The 16,947-nt window shown below is 47.2% G+C and overlaps 1 protein-coding gene across 1 annotated transcript in view; it reads right to left on the bottom strand.

Annotated features, from left to right (window-relative positions):
• The window catches only part of mdga1 (MAM domain containing glycosylphosphatidylinositol anchor 1), a 98,733-nt gene extending 88,153 nt beyond the window's left edge, over positions 1-10,580 (bottom strand). Inside the window, exons 1-2 of the mRNA XM_084668514.1 lie at positions 10,076-10,580; positions 8,730-8,819 (exon numbers count right to left, since the gene is read on the bottom strand). Coding sequence (XP_084524640.1) covers positions 8,730-8,796 — 67 coding nt within the window. The 5' untranslated portion in view covers positions 8,797-8,819; positions 10,076-10,580. The remainder of the gene's footprint in view (positions 1-8,729; positions 8,820-10,075) is intronic.
• Positions 10,581-16,947: the final 6,367 nt, after the last annotated feature.

Raw genomic sequence — 16,947 nt, 5'->3', positions numbered from 1 at the left:
AAAACATCTCATAGTCAAGTTTGCGATTTAGTATACTCGTAAGACACATCTAGTTTTCTCTGTGCTGATCTGTGGAGGCTGGCGCTCAGACATACAGCTTGTTGGAGATCATTAATCTAGCTTTCAGTTAGGTCTTTTAGTCTGTGTCAAGCGAAGAAGGAATTGCATTTTATCAAACACACACACACACACACACAAATCAAAATATACGCCACTCTTGCTCTGCAGGGCCCCAATTCATTCCCAGTGACTTTCATTTTTAATAGGGCACTTTGCGTCTGATAAAGGTCTTTTTTTCACTTCCTTAATTAGCTGAGTTGCTCAGTTCTCTCCCTCGATCCTCCTTTCTCACTTCTCAAAACCCCCCATCCCCCCGTCCCCCCGTCCCCCCTCTGCCCTGCCACCAGGGCAGAGGGGGGACGCTGCAGGAGAGAGAAAGAAAGAAAGACTGCGTGTGTGCGATCGAGAGGCAAAGGTCTGCAGTCTCGGCCATTAGTTAATTTACTTATTTTTGTGTAGGTAATTTGTCAAATATGTTTAAACTTAAATAAATTAGGCCTACCTACAGTATACGAGTAGTTATGTTTTGTTGAATTAACTTGTCCTGTTATTAACGTACCTAATGCGTGTGCGTGTGTGTGTGTGTGTGTGTGTGCGTGCGTGCATGTATGAGTAGGTGTAAATGAGTGTGTGTGTGTGTGTAGGTGCAGGTGTAAGATGTTCAGACTAGAGGAACAAAATGGGATTAATGTGCTGTGAGTAATCAAACAGGAATCTCAAACTAACAATAGTTAATCAATGTGAGAGTCTGCATTGACAAACGACTGCAGGAGAAAGTCCTTGTGAGCAGAGTCAAGCAGAGAGGGGGGAGCGAGGAGAGGAGCGAGGAGAAGGAGAGAATGAGGGGAGAACGAGGAGAGGGGGAGAACGGGGAGAGGAAAGAGGAGAGGGGGAGAACGAGGGGAGAACGAGGAGAGGAGGAGAAAGAGAAGAGGAATGAGGAGAGGGGGAGAAAGAGAAGAGGAATGAGGAGAGGGGGAGAAAGAGAAGAGGAACAAGGAGAGGGGGAGACAAGGAGAGGGGGAGACAGAAGAGGAGGAGGGAGTGAGTGGGACGGAGAAGGGGTGCTGATTATCTTCTGTGCTGATCAATCAAAAAACACCTGCTACAATCCAAACACACACACAGATCGTCAGCTCATAACCAAACACACGAGCAGTCTTGGCCCCTCTCGAAGGGCTGGTGTGAATAAGACATCAATATGACCGGCGTGTCTATCTGACAGCCTGCTCTGCCTCCGGCCTTCATATCTACCTTCACACATCTCCAGTCTCCACAGACAGGCTGATGATGTCATCATCAGGGGACACAGTAGGCTGTGAAGGCTCATGGTCACGTTACACTCACATCTCTCTCTCCCTCTCTCTCGGGTGAGGCCTTGAGACAAGGCCAAAGGCCAAAAAGACAAAAAATATATATAACTAAATGAAAACACGTATTTTTTCAAAATCAGCTCAGCAAACTCATTGTAAAGTTGGTGGACAAGGTTCCCAATTCCCGGCACTGTGTGTGTGTGAGCGAGAGCGAGAGCGAGAGCGAGAAAACCTGTGTTTAAATATTCTGAACGTGTTGGGCAGCTTTACCCTCGCTCTGAAAGATGTTCACAAATGGTTCACCTTGTGTCGACCAGCGACTATCTGGGGCTTGGACATGTCTCAACGAACCAGAGAGAGTCGTCCATGGTCAAGGCTTCTGGTCATTCAATGAAAACAGCCACTAATCATGTTAAAGGGGTTTATCCTCAACAATTTCCTCTGAATCAGAAGCCAGGAATCACATTAGACTGAGAGAGAGAGAGAGAGAGAGAGGGGGAGGGAGGGGGGAGGGGGGGGAGAGAGAGAGAGAGAGAGAGAGAGAGAGAGAGAGAGAGAGAGGGAGGGGGGAGGGGGGAGGAGAGAGAGAGAGAGAGAGAGCGAGAGAGAGGGAGGGAGGGGGGGAAGGAGAGAGAGAGAGAGAGAGAGAGAGAGAGAGAGAGAGAGAGAGAGAGGGAGGGAGGGAGGGAGGGAGGGGGGAGGAGAGAGAGAGAGAGAGAGAGAGAGAGAGAGAGAGAGAGAGAGAGAGAGAGAGAGAGAGAGAGAGAGAGAGAGAGAGGGAGGGAGGGGGAAGGAGAGAGAGAGAGAGAGAGAGAGAGAGAGAGGGAGGGAGGGGGGAGGAGAGAGAGAGAGAGAGAGAGAGAGAGAGAGAGAGAGAGAGAGAGAGAGAGAGAGAGAGAGAGAGAGAGAGAGAGAGAGAGAGCACAGCTGTGAGCTCGACCCAGCAGGGCCTGGAACCCTAACCTAGGTTTCACCATCTCCTCTTCATAACAAACACTCGATTCCATTACCGGCCTCAACAACATGTGCTGTAGAATTTACACCCCCATCTCCCAATGCCTTCTTCCCTTTATCTATACCTCCCTCACCTTTCCCTCTCTCTCTCTTATTCACTCCCTCACCCTCTCCCCCGGCGCCCCAAATCTGTACCAAGGGGAATGACGAATGACAGGAACCTCAATTATTCACCTCCCTTCGAAAAAGGTTGTGTTTGCATTGCAGGCTGCTGGAGAGAATAAAAGAGAAGGGGGAAAGAGAGAATAGGCATATCGTAGTAGTATTTTGGAAAAGAAAATAGGATTGTTCTCATTTAGACTATATAGAGTGTTGTATCTTATGAAAATATTTTCTGTTTATACTGTGTTATAATGGACGAAAGGCATTCCGTGCCCTCCCCCATAATCTTTCCATAGTTTTTTTTCCTTTAGCACGATGCGTCATGTGTACAAGCTCCCTATCTCTACTGTCCGCTCAAACCCTCTCTAAGTTCCTCCAACCCCAGTTCATTCCTCCTACTCCGAGGCTCCAGGCCTCTCCTCTGGCTTCTGTTCTATGGGTTTCCCCTTCTAGACGTTGGCAAGACCCCTATTCTTCACTCCATGACAGACATCGATTCTCAGAACAGAAGCAAACCAAAACACTGGGGCCTTCAATCCTAACTGTTCCCAGCTGGTAACCCTTGGCAACCCCCCTCCTCTCGGTTCCCTTAAGATGCTGTTGATTCATAACGACTCCTTTTGAGAAGCGACAACACATAACCGTCATAGATAACGGTGCGTCACCCTTGGCCTCGAGGATGTTCCTCCTAAACATAACAGACAGAGTTCACAACCTTCAGGGAGTCAATGCTGACACTCATTGAAACTCAACCACGGTCTACTTTTAGTTCATGTGCACCAGAAGTATTAAGAAGTGAATTCTGTCTGTACTCACTTGTCGATGTGAGGCTGACAAGGAGACAGAGACAAAATACTACTTGTGTATTTCAACCAGAAAAGGATTCCGTAAACTCCCCCAAGACCAACAGTAAGCATCGCATCCTGATCCTGGGTCAAACACTTCTAAAATGCACCTCTCGACTTTACATTAGAGACTGATCCATAGTTTTTTACTGAACTGTGAAAACACAATTGAACACGCTCCAAGTGTTTGGCTGTGTTTGCCAAATTGTGTTCTGCAGCATTTGTTGGTGTGGGTGGGAGAAATACTACAAAGACTGCTCCCAGGGGAGGCTGTTCTATCATGTTTAGAAGGTTAGCTTAAAGTATAGGGCTTACCAGAGATGTACCACATCTCTGCACAGGGATGGAGCGCAGCGCTCTCTAATGAGGTGTGAGGGGTTCCTTTGAGACCAAACACTATCTACACCCCTCTTCAACTCATCCCCAATGGTTTCATCCATTCCCCCTAGACCCTGGTGTGCTCAGGGAGAAAGATGAGAAAGAGAGAGGGAGACAGAGAGAGAGAGGGAGAGGGAGAGGGAGAGAGAGAGAGAGAGAGAGAGAGAGAGAGAGAGAGAGAGCGAGAGAGAGAGAGATAGCAAAAAAGAGTGACAAGAGCGTGAGGGATGGGGGGATTTAAGAGTATAACAAGCAGAGGAAGGGAAAGGACAGAGGCGTGGAGGGCAAGTGAAAGACTCCCTCACAGAAAAGAAAAGAGGGGATGAAGTGATGGAGATTAGAATGGAGAGAAGGTGAAGAGAGAGAAAGAGAGAGATGATGGAGACAGAGGTTTGTGATGTTCGCACCACATCTCACGCCCCTCCTGTCGTCCTCATGTATAAATCATGGCACCAACTGTTCACGAGTCGCACACACACACACACACACACACCCACTGTAAGACTGTTGTTTTGTGGCCCTCGGACACAAACTGATTTGAAGTTACCCCACCTGGACTGGCATGCTCTTGATAGCATCTGATGGAAGAAGAAGATGACAGAAAGGAGGAAAAGCTCTCTCCAGCAGTTCTTCCTCTCTAGCTCTCTGGACAGTGTGCCTGTGTCTTTAATATGAGTGTGTGTGTGCGTGTTGTCAAACACAGACGTCCTTTTTCGAAGGAAGAGTAAAAAACAGGAGGCAAATATCTTTCAATGGTTCAAGGCAGCTCGATGGTTTATTCGGCAAGGCGATGTGTGTTCACAACACAATCAGGAGAGAAGACAAAACACAAGCCCCAGAATCCCAGTCTTAAACCCCAAATGAGGATAATTCCCCGCCATGGGAATTACTATGACGGTATCACTCTAACACGTTTCTTTCCTTGTGCTTGGTGTTTTGGCTGGTAATATTGTTGATGAACTTCCTACAACAGCTGAAAAGCCCATATATGCCCCTCAGAAGTCCCAGGATGGAATCCTTGAAGTAGCACTTCAACTCCCATTGACCTGAACTGTCCTATCCTTCATCCAAAGTTCTGGCACCTCTCACAACTACTATTTCCCAATATCTAAGTGTTACCCGAACCCTGGCGTTCCTACTTACTTTTCTAATGGTCCGGTCAGAACCAGTCTAGAGAGTGGCTTTTAGTAACTGCGTATGTTTTTAACTGCATAGTTAGTCAGCTATCTTGGACCCATCAAGCTGACCTGATGTAACCCTGCCTAGGTTTCTAGCCTAGCTTGCATGTGAGGGTGTGCATGCCTAAATATGTATGTATGTGTGAGTGTGTGTGTGTTTATTTCTCTTGAGAAGCCCACCTTCCTACCAACCCCTGACTGGGCTAAATGTCAGAAGAGTGAGTGATTAACCCACACACACATACACACACACACCCACCCCACCCTGGCACCTGTACTACCATGACACAACAGCCCTTAGCGGTGAGCGGTAAAGCTGCTTAAGTAACCTACAGTCAGACAGACCTGTGGATCTGACCCCAGGGTTAATAGAGTTGCTGTCTACCTTTACCTAGTCTCTCTGTGACCACTGCCATCAAATCCCAGCTCTCTTTTGGACACCTTCGAGTGAGGAGAAGGAGAGGAGGAAGGAAGAGAGATAGAGTTTGCTTTTGAGAAAGAGATTGGAGAAGGACACAGAGGGAGAATGAGAGAAAGAGAGAGAGAGAAAGAGAGAGAGAGAGAGATAGAGAGAGATAGAGAGAGAGAGAGAGAGAGAGAGAGAGAGAGAGAGAGAGAGAGAGAGAGAGAGAGAGAGAGAGAGAGAGAGAGAGAGAGAGAGAGAGAGGGGAGAGAAAGACTGAAGAGGAGAAGGAGAAGGCAGAGGCCTTGTGTGTCTTTGTCCTTCTCCACCTTCCCTCCCTCCATCTTGTCCAGGCAGCCTTGTGTGTCCTGCCGTCCACTCCACTCAGACTCTATTGTGCCCCTCTGCTTCTCAATAGGACTGCACACTGCTGGCTGGCCACAGACACAGAACCCACAGGGATAATGCTTCTTTTCACAGTTTGCCTATCAAAGGAAGTCATGGTGGACTAAGAGGGAAAGCGACACATGGTGGAAAGGGTTCTAGTGCCGTTCTTAATTAACAGGAAGTAAGCCTGTGTACGCCGGGCGCCGTCAAGATCCTGCTTTCTCCCTGTTCGGTAGAAACCCTGGCCGCCGTCTAATTAAGTTCCAAAGACTTTAATTAAAGGCATAAAGGAGGGAAAGGTCAGTCAACAATCTCTGACATTGACTGGTGAGAGGCCAAGAATAGGGTTCCCATCTCCTTTAAGAGTACGGTCCCAGATACTGTGAGTGTGAGAGAGAAATAGTGAGGGAGAGAGAAAGAGAGGGAGTGAGGGAGAGAGGGAGAGAGGGAGAAAGGGAGAGAGGGAGAGAGGGAGAAGGAGAGAGAGGGAGAGAGGGACAGAGGGAGGGAGAAAGGGAGAGGGAGAAAGGGAGAAAGGGAAAGAGGGAGAGAGGGAGAGGGAGAGAGGGAGAAAGGGAGAGAGGGAGAGAGGGAGTGAGGAAGAGAGGGAGAAAGGGAGAGGGAGAAGGAGAGAGAGGGAGAGAGGGAGAGAGGGAGAGAGGGACAGAGGGACAGAGGGAGGGAGAAAGGGAGAGGGAGAAAGGGAGAAAGGGAAAGAGGGAGAGAGGGAGAGAGGGAGAAGGAGAGAGAGGGAGAGAGGGACAGAGGGAGAAAGGGAGAAAGGGAGAGGGAGAAAGGGAAAGAGGGAGAGAGGGAGAAGGAGAGAAAGAGGGAGACAGAAGCAAAACGGAAAGAAGGAGGTGAGCAAGGGGGATGAGATTGTCATCACCAGCGCATTCTAGCTTCAGTCTTTCACCACCCCCACTTTCCCCAGCCTCACAGCAACAAATGAATTATGAATGCTTATTAAAAAAGGGCAATATTCAGCATCCAAACTAAACTAAGTGTACAAAGACATGAAAGAGACACACACAAATGTCTTGAGATGAGTAGATGAAGAGTTAGGCCGTGCAAGACTCGGTCACCCGGGTCTCCACAGACCACGGGAAAAAAGAAAGAAATTACGTCAGGTTAACGTGTCTTGGCCACTGGTGATAAGAACGTATTTCGTTTCTCCTAAAATATAAAACTCTATCAATTCTCTTTTTGTTATCAGTCGGCGACACACTTCACACGATAGACATCTGACGCACAATACCATTTTAATACGGGTCGGGTACCAAAAGGCCCAATAAATTAAGAGTACGCAGCACTATCAGGGCCTCAAACCAGCAATGCCGCTAAAGCGGATGCCAACAGACACTCCCGCGTGTACAGGACGAAGAACAACGGTCAATCCAAAAGCGGTTCCATGACAATCATACGGGACACGTTTATAACATCCTGATCCCGGTGGACACAGGGTCGCATCTGCTTTCACGTCAAGTGAGAAATTCCGAAGTGTGGGGATTCATTATAAGCACAAGCCCAGAATTTGAGAACCGTGCCAACGGGCCTGGCGCTTGCCCATATATTTCCCAGCGTTGTTGCAACATTTGCAGTCTCACACCTGCGTTACATTTTTAGCCGAGCCAGCATGCAGGGCGCATCTAGTTTGTTTACAATAATTTATAACCCGGATATCGTCTTCATTACGTTCCTGTAATTAGGCCATGTATTACATACAATCCCACAAATTCAACAGGGTAGTTAATGTGTGTCTCCGTTGACCCCCATACATAGACCTAAATTAAGCTACCATGGGTTTTCAGTACTACCGCTAATCAACCATCCAACCAACAGACGAAATACGACGACTTCTTAATAGGTGATTTCTCCAGTTGGGGAATACTCACGATAACAGACAATCTAAATGTATCACAATATAACAACCTCGTGAGGGAACAATAGGGGACTAACCACGAGAGCACCTCAGGAACGAGTGTTCCGAAACATTCTGGGCAGCAGCGTCCAGTTCCAGGATGCAAATGTAACTTTACGTCCGTCAAGTAACCTAGAAGGCTTGAATGCATTCTTTTTTAGGCGAAAAGGGGCGTCATGTTGAGGCCTCAGCGGCAGTTGGTCAATAACCTCTAGGATTCGGCTACCCAGGGGATGAAGGATGTTATCATTTGTCGGTGGTCGGTTGACTCCCCACAGAGCGGCGGAGGAATATCAAAGTGCAGGGCAGTAAATTGCGCTTTACAACCGCGCTGTGCACAGATTAACCACTGTCAACCCCCTAACAAATGGCAATAACACAATATAATGTTTTAAATGAATATGTGTAGTAGGCCTATAGTTTGTAAAACACAAATGGTACAATTACAAGGTGAAAAAACACCTTATTATCCGGGTGGGGTGGTTCACTGTTGTGTGCCTAGTCGTATAGGCCCAAAGCCCCTCACGCTGCGATCCAAACGTCTTACCTTTTAACCGGACTATCAGGTAGCCTAGTTTGTGCTTGCGGTATAACTGTTATTCGGTCTGACAGTCAGTGCCGTTGGCAGGCTGACTATAAGCAGCGATGCCCATGCAGGTTTCAGGAGGTTAATTATACAATGAAGCTGCCCGAAGCTATGCGTTCTCTGCGGCTGGATGGACTGTAATGAGGGAAGAGAGAGCTTCCGCCTTCCCCATAATTATTAAAGAGAGTGAAGATGGACACGGTCGATGAAAGTCGGTATTCTAAATGTGTTAGGTCAACAGTTCTCCCAAAGTATCCCAAAGGAATAATTAGGGCAATTGTTCCGAATAGACCTATTGCTGGGACGCTATATTGGCCAAATAAATAGCCTAGCATTTAGTCCATCTTATAGCCATATGGAAGTCTTTGGCGTCAGGTATAGCCCACATATTGGTGATTGGTGAAGTTTGCGCACATAACGGACAAACAGTAAAGCCTATGGGTTAGGCTGCTGTCACGGGCCACGCGCTAGTCGATCCGAAGCGTCTTTTCACGCAAACACACGCACACGCACGCAGTAACACACAGCAGTAAACTTCTTACCGTAGACGCCCTGCCCTCGTGCGTATGGATAGATGATAGAAAATAACAAAATCCAGAAAAGTTCCATCTTCAGTGCAGATCCTTCATAACCTGGAGAGAGAAAGAGAGCGCGGAGGTCTTAGACTCGAGATTGGGGATAGAGAGAGAAATATGTCTTGGACTATAGAGACGACTAGAGGAAACAAATAGGCTACATAACCTGCACCGAGACAAGCTAGAATATAACGGCAGATTGTGGCGTGGGATTCCAATCTCATAGTTGTCTATGATAATCGGTAGGGGTCGAGGTTAAGCCGTTTGTTCAGCAAGGAAATCATGTTAACTCGATAACACCAGAGAATTAAATTATGAGCGAATGCTGAATTCATGCATTATTGCACGCAGGTTACAGACAGTCATTTCACTGAATCAAACTGAATCTGGATAATCGGAAGAGTAACGACTGCGGCATTACTTTTAGGATAGGCAGTTATTTTTTGTAGGATATTAATTGCTCTAAGGTTGCTCTCGGAAAATGTGATAACGGTCATACGTAAGGGCAGTCTTTAGGCGAGAAGGGTCACGCGTGTGAAAACGTAAGCTGTGCTCGAACTCACTCAGGCGTTCTCTCATTTCAGCTCTCCCTTTTCTCTCCGTTAATTTTATATATTTTAATCAACACCGATTTCACATCACACTGCCTTTTTATACGTGGTATCGTAGGTTTAAACTATTAATTGTGCGTGGTAAAAAATAAACCATCAACGTTATATTGCAGAGCCGGCGAACCACAGGCTAATATATTGAATTTACAAATAAACAATCCTTTCAAACTGATCATACGCGCGTTATCATCAAACGTTTTATATTTTTTTCATAAAATATACATTTTTGGTTCTCGTGGTGAGAATGCCTGAAAAGCTCCAATGTGGAATTCGGCACGAGCTCAGACTTCCACTTACTGAGCGTGACAACCTCTCCGCTAGGTTGTCCTCGTGCTTGTCCACTTGTCATGCAGGCGAACCTTCATGAACTATTAGTAAACATGTAGTCTAGTTTTATGTAGCCTATAAGTATGAGTATTAGGCAACACAGTGTAGTAGCCTAAGAATGTCATTGGTTAATTCGGTAGCAAGCAAATAAAAGTTAAACGGCATTTGGCAACGTCTACTTTATGGCCATTACGTCTGAGTCGCCCCGCTTCAATAGCCCAACAACCTTAACGTGACATAAAACTACATTTACATATTTAATTGAATGTGGGCTGCGCGTGGCTATGAGCGTGCACGGGCACAGGTGCTTGAAATATGGGTTGAAACGTTCAAATTATTCCACCTTTGGATCAATCAAGTTTGACACTTCCATACCTTCCTCGTGCAGTCCTGACGGCGGGCTACACCTGCTCCTCCCAGCCTCTCGAGCTCAGTCCGACAGATTATTCTGTCTCAAGGCTGGGCGCTCGAGGTGTAGTCACACCGCAAACCTTGGTCCAAAACTTGGTTATCCTTGGTTATACTTTATATATCCGATATCGATTTTTATTTCATATGATTTCTGGTTTGGGTTACGACGTCCCAAATATTCCACATTAACTTTTCACTCACTGTTCCAGTCTATCATATATTTCGAATATCTGCTCACTGTATCCACAAAGCAAGTCCACAGCAGATGTAAAATCACAGTCTGTCTCTATCTCTCTATCCACAAAGGTTACGGATCCAGGCGAGTTAATGTATTTACTTCTCTGTTTATTCTGATCTCAGAAAACATTCAGTTTGCTTGGTTTCCTTTGGTGAGAAGCCCAGATCAAATAATAATATGGTCGCAAAACTAGTCCCGCTCTCTCAATCAGCAGGGCTGTGCTCCTCGCGCGTCTGCAAGTGCCTTTTGCCAATTGTGAAGTGTGAGCGGAATGAGAACTGCGTCGTGGTCCGTTAAAAGAGAGGGATGGTTGAGATGAGCTCCGCTCACAAAACAGGTTGTCAAATGACTCTCATACCCTTGATTTTCTCTCTCTCTCTCTCTCTCTCTCTCTCTCTCTCTCTCTCTCTCTCTCTCTCTCTCTGTCTCTGTCTCTGTCTCTGTCTCTCTCTCTCTCTCTCTCTCTCTCTCTCTCTCTCTCTCTCTCTCTCTCTCTCTCTCTCTCTCTCTCTCTCTCTCTCTCTCTCTCTCTCTCTCTCCCCTCTCTCTCTGTGTCTCTGTTCCTCTTTCTCTCTCTCTCTCTATCTCTCTCTCTCTCCATTTCTCTGTACCCTCGCCGCTGTACATTTTACTGAGAAACAGGCAGTTGGAAGTTGCCGTACTATGATGTATGGGGGTCTAATAATTTTGTTCAGGAATTTTGCTCGAATCTGGAAAGCTGCAGGATTGTAATTATACAGGTGGAGAAAAGCCAATTAAAGCAGAACAGCTCGAAAAAATAAGTTTAAACAAAGCGGCCCAGTACATTGAATTGTTCCCAGTGGACTAATTAGCCCCACTGGAGAAAGAAAGGCAGAACATGAAAAAGCTGCCATACTCTACCATAACTACTTTTCCGTCGCACACACCCTCTTTCTTACTATCAGTTTTTCTACTCGCATGTTTTTATTTTTATTTCTTTCAATACTTGACGCAGCCACTGGGTGGGGTGTTTAAGCTTATTTAACGTCTTCTGCTGATTCTGAAAAGTAATGAGCTCATGAACATGATTATCTTTTTTCTGTAATACTTCCGAATGCTTTTAGACAAATTTGTAAATTGATTTGAACAAAATTGCCACAGAAACTGTAAAATAACAAAAGTTCCCGCCTGGTCATATTTATTTACTTTTCTTTTATTAAGTTTAGTGTTCCTGCACACATACAACGTTTGATATCTTTAATGTGGAGTTAGTGTACCAGATGTGCCCATACACTCTTCTGTCTCATGACACAGCTAATGTAGTCAATGATTACTTAATCAAAAACCATCTCCATTCAACTGCATATTTTACATAGGGAATAAACAAACTCTTTACTTCCAAAGTTAATTCTCCCCCCCTCCCCCTCCCCCTCCCCCCCCCCCTCCCCCTCCCCCTCCCCCTCCCCCTCCCCCTCCCCTCCCCCTCCCCCTCCCCCTCCCCCTCCCCCTCCCCCTCCCCCTCCCCCTCCCCCTCCCCCTTCCCCTCCATCTCCCTCCCTCCCTCTCTCTCTCCCTCTCTCTCTCTCTCTCTCTCTCCGTTTCTCCGTCTCTCCCTCCCTCTCACAAGCTCTTCAGTTTGGCCTGCTGCCAGTATGTTTGGTTCATCTTGCCAAGCAAGCATCACAGCAGCTTAGTGTAGTTTATAAATCCCTGCATGTGTCCCAGTGTACACACACAAACTGGTTCTAAATGAACTGGTTCCACACCACTAAGCCCCAAGGGATTGTGGGTATCTGCCTGGTTGGACCAGCATATAACCAGAGGGGGGGGGGGGGGGGGTGTTGTTCTTCAGTCCATAGAGAGACCTGCCAGCGAGACTACACCTGCTCACCTCCCAACCTCGACCCTCCTGAGGATCTGCCCTGGAACACGCCTCACCTTGTTACGGTACAACACGCTCCCAATTCCATTCTGGAATTCCTACTGGCGCATATTTCTCCAGAACCTCATTTCTCAGTCCACGCTTCACTTCGACAGAGTAGCCCGCCAGATATTCCAAAAGCCATCAGGAAGTGCAAGGCTGTCGCCCGAACCAGACCGAGCGCAGGAATGTGACAGAAGGCGCTCGGTTAAGGTTTCTGATCCCATTTCCTGTTCATGTCCTCCAATCAGTGTAACTCTGTCAGTGATGGAGAGGTAGCCGGCACTCTCCATATCTAATGTGGACAGAGAGACGAGAGTAGAGGGTATAACTGCATTATATCAGGGTGTAATCTGATAATGGGCTTCTCTGTCTTGCTGCTGTGTGTGTCATTACACAGATGGGTGACAGACTTCACACAGAGCCTCTCGTTCATGCTCACAATCTCTACATGGAACACAGAGGAACTTTAAAATACAGACATCCGGGCAACACTTCTCTGGCTGCCTGCGCCCATGAGGTGCGCATCTCTCTCAGAACTAAAAGTGAGATGGATCAATAACAGTGTCTGATGTGTGTGTGTGTGTGTGTGTGTGTGTGCAGCTTTGAGAGCATGACGAGCATCTACGCAAGCGCTGGCGTTTGCGCGAACACGTGCGTGCTTGTGTGTGACAGCAGCTGAGCCCCCCCCCACCCCCCCACACAGGAGCCATTTTTCACCGGGTAATTGGCGGCTAGGCGGCATGCCCTTGGGATTCGATAATTCATAACCTCCTCGCATCCAATATCGGATACGAAGAAATGGGCTGAGACAAGGGGGTGTGGAGAGAAGGGCCGCATCATTAGAGAGGGCGGTAATGGCCCTTATTGATTCTTCCCCGCCAGGGCCCTCCATTTCATGTTTAAAACAACACTGATTCTCATTACGGAGGCTTGCTGATAAGAGTTTGGAGGCAGGCGGGGCGGGGCGGGGGAGGGGAGGGGAGGGGAGGGGGTGGGAGGCGCAAGGGACACAGAATAGACTCCAATCGATGGCAAGGACAAGGAGGAGAGTCTGAGCCAGGCTGTCACACACACACACAGTTCCCCCTCTCAGCCTGTGTTCCGGTGGATTCCGACCGCCCGGTGCATTTCCTCTTTACTACCTTTGTTTGCTCCTGACCCCACTCCACCCTCCGTGCCCCACCTCAGACTGTAATAAGGTGGACTGAAACATGCACTGCCCACTGCTTTGTAAATATCATAAGGTTGTGGACTGAGAGAGATGCATGCCCTCAGGCGATCATCAATGACCCTCAGGTCATTACTTGAACATCTCCACGCCGGGCTCAGCTTGATGCACTCACAATGAGCATCTCTCAAAATAAGAGGCAACTTAGTAACTGGCTCCAATTTGCAATAAAAAGAAAAGCCCACACAGTCATTTTCCAAATCCATAATCACCAGCAGCAGTGAGGGTCATTTGTTTGGGTTTCTTCTCCCTCCCTTCCGACCCTCATTAAGTGTTCGTCATTGGCTGGTTTGGTTGCACATTGATCCGCAGTCTCGTCAGAAGGCTCTGCTTTGAAGAGAGGCAGGGAGGCAAACTGGTGAGATGGATCAGCTCCACTCTCTACCTTCTGTGTGGTGGTGTTGGTGTGGTGGAGTCAGGTGGCTGAGCGGTTAGGGAATCGGGCTAGTAATCAGAAGGTTGCTGGTTCGATTCTTGGCTGTGCAAAATTACGTTGTGTTCTTGGGCAAGGCACTTCACCCTACTTGCCTCAGGGGGATGTCCCTGTACTTACTGTAAGTCGCTCTGGATAAGAGCGTTTGCTAAATGAATGAATGTAAATGTGTTGGTGTGGTGGGGGAGTATGTTGGGGCTTTAGTGCTCCTCATGCTGTTCTCTCTGATAACACCAGACATGGCTGTGACTCAGCTACGCATAAAGATGCAGTTTGAACGATAAAACTGTTCAAGATCAAACACCCTCGCCACGCACACACACACACACACACACATACGCACGCGCACACAGTGAATGATAAACCACAGGGAAGAACAGACATTCTGAGCTGGATGTAAATCTCAAAAACTGTTGCTGAAAGGGGCGTACGTGTTTAAAGACGTTTATAATTACCCCATCTATCTGCTTCCTTGCTTCTTGTTTTCCTATCACACACCTATTAGACCGCTCCTCCTTTTGTCCACCTGAAGTCAGATTGGGCCAGCCACTCAGCCGCGAGCCCCCCTGTGGCGCATCCTACCATGTCTGGCTCCCCTGTCCTCTCCCTCGCCCTCTCGCCTGCCCTCTCTCCTCTCATCCTCCAACAACAAACGGGTTGTAGACGCTTCCTCTGTCTCCACTTTGTTTCCATTACTGGTCCTGTCTGTGGCTTCCTATGGGTCCTGCAAAGCTCATTAGCTGGCAGGCCGGGCTGGAGAAAGGCAGTAAACTAAGGAGCATCACCCCAGGGGATTAGAGGTGTGCTCTGGCATGCCCAGGGTCAGCCCTCTGCATGGCGATGAGAACCAGAGGAATTATTCAAATGAGTCAGGCATCCACCTTCCACAGTCAGCCAGTCAACCAGACAGCCAGCCAGCCATCCGGCACCACCAGAAAGCTCCTGGACCCTCCAGCGATGCGTGTTCAGTCATCCCACATAAACAGCCATCTCGCTTGTTAGCCAAGTCAGCCGTCCAGCGTGGTCGACGAGTGCATTCCGCAGAATGAGTGTCTGATTTGAAAATAACCCAATGAACCAGGTTAGCTACTTAGCCTCAGCTGTGGTCAAGCAGGGGTCTGTGGCGCTTGTGTATCTGGGAGGTTGCCAGTGGAGACCTATTTGTTGTGACAAATTGACCCAATTGGAGGTAGTCAAGCCAACGGCATCCTCTCAATACTTTCCTAGGCAGTCAATTACCAAACAGATAGCCCAGAGCACCAATTACACCCACTAAGGCCTAAGTCCTCAGCTGGACTGTCTACATTCCTGTTTCTGTGGGCTGTATCGTCTTATTAGCATTAAGTGGATTAGAATATCTATCACCGTGTGACGGGAGTCCACTTAACACACCCGACCCCCAACTGTTCTTCAAAGCCACTTCTAGGCCAAAATGCTGCTTTATTCTGTCAACCGTCTCCATTTTCAAAAAAGGTTCCAGAGAAGCGAGGGGAGAAGGATTCCCCTGGTTCTGAGCCACAGACAGAGAAAACCAGAGAGGCTGGAGGATTATGGTGTGTGAAGATGGAGGGAAGGGGTGTGTTCCATTACTCCTGGACCTGGTCAAAGCTCATTTTCAGGTGTCAAATCATCTCTGCAGTGTCAGCACTTTCCACACACACCTCCACACTTGTTGCATCAACACATCCTGTAGTGTCTGCACTGACACACTACAACAGCCCAAATAAACAAATAAAATACGAACAAAACAACCTCAATAAATCGTTTTTGAACAAAGTATAAAGGAAAATATGAAGACCACAGGATTTACCAATCTGTGTCCACAGAGATATCTATTTTTACTGTCCATATATCTCCAATACTTCAGCGAAAACTCAAGTCGTACAGGCAAGGCCCAGCAACAGGAAGTGACTTCACACGTGGCAGTGTAACAGCTTTTGGCAGGTACATTCAAATCAAAATGCACACCGCAGAGCTTAATTATTCAATATAAAACAAACCCATCGTCTGCTCATCAAACCCACAAGCAAATTGAATTTGAATCCACCTCACCATCAAACACTGATTGCATGGTGATCATCACTGAAATTGTCCATATAAAACCCACACACTAAGACATGCAGAGGATTGTTAAACCAAAATGATCATCATGCTACAAATGATTATGTTCCAAAACACTAATGGTTTGGCCAAAGTTCATATCCAAAGTTGAAGTCAGTGCCATTCATCTCAACTCAATGTGTGGGTTAGGCAGATGGAGGTATTTTGTGATGTTCTTCAGGGTATTTATGATGTACAGTAACGGATAACCGTCATGTATTTTGTATGTAGGGTAGTCTATCACATAGTATCCTCCGGGGAATAACTAGCACTTCCACTAAACTTAAACCCCAAAATGCCATGCTACCTCACAAAAAGCCTTGACATCATCACTCCCAGTGGATTGCAAATGTGAAAATTACCCGTCTCGATGAAATATGGAAGCAGCTAAAGTTTTGGCCAGGACTGTTTTCTAGTGCTGTTCCCCGCTGAGATTTAGGAGTCTGGATCTCCTCCAACACAGCCTCGCCACAGGCTTACTCTGCTAGGCATCCTGGATCCCAGTGACTCACTTAGTTTAAATTAATTCAGTTTAATTCAGTATAAATAAGCAAGTTGCTCTAAATGAATATACCTCTTTAGCTGAAGCTGTCTCATCCAGGCTCCAGAGCTGGGCCTTCCAGCAGATCAGCAGCACTTGTGGGGACAGTATTTGTGCGTAAACGACTCTTCTCAGCGCAGGGAAAGAATTAACTATATTACAAAATATGGAATGAATCTGATCATTTAAGATACAAAAAGTAGGCTTCCTTTAAAAAGATGCATTAATTTCCTGTAGGGCAGTACATAGTCACTAGGCAAGTAGGAAGCCCAAACCTAGCTAAGCAGCCAGTAACAGCTATCAGCGACTTCCTCACTAAAGTGATTGTAGCACTAACTTGATAATCAATTGGCCAATGAGAGAATGCCTTCCATCCGGCATGTGCCCAGCCAATCATGAGGCTCCGTGAGA

Source organism: Hypomesus nipponensis, chromosome 12 (genome assembly GCF_054491055.1).
Source record: "Hypomesus nipponensis isolate SF chromosome 12, ASM5449105v1, whole genome shotgun sequence".
NCBI classification, from domain to species: Eukaryota; Metazoa; Chordata; class Actinopteri; order Osmeriformes; family Osmeridae; genus Hypomesus; species Hypomesus nipponensis.
This window is presented reverse-complemented; position numbering and strand designations above follow the sequence as displayed.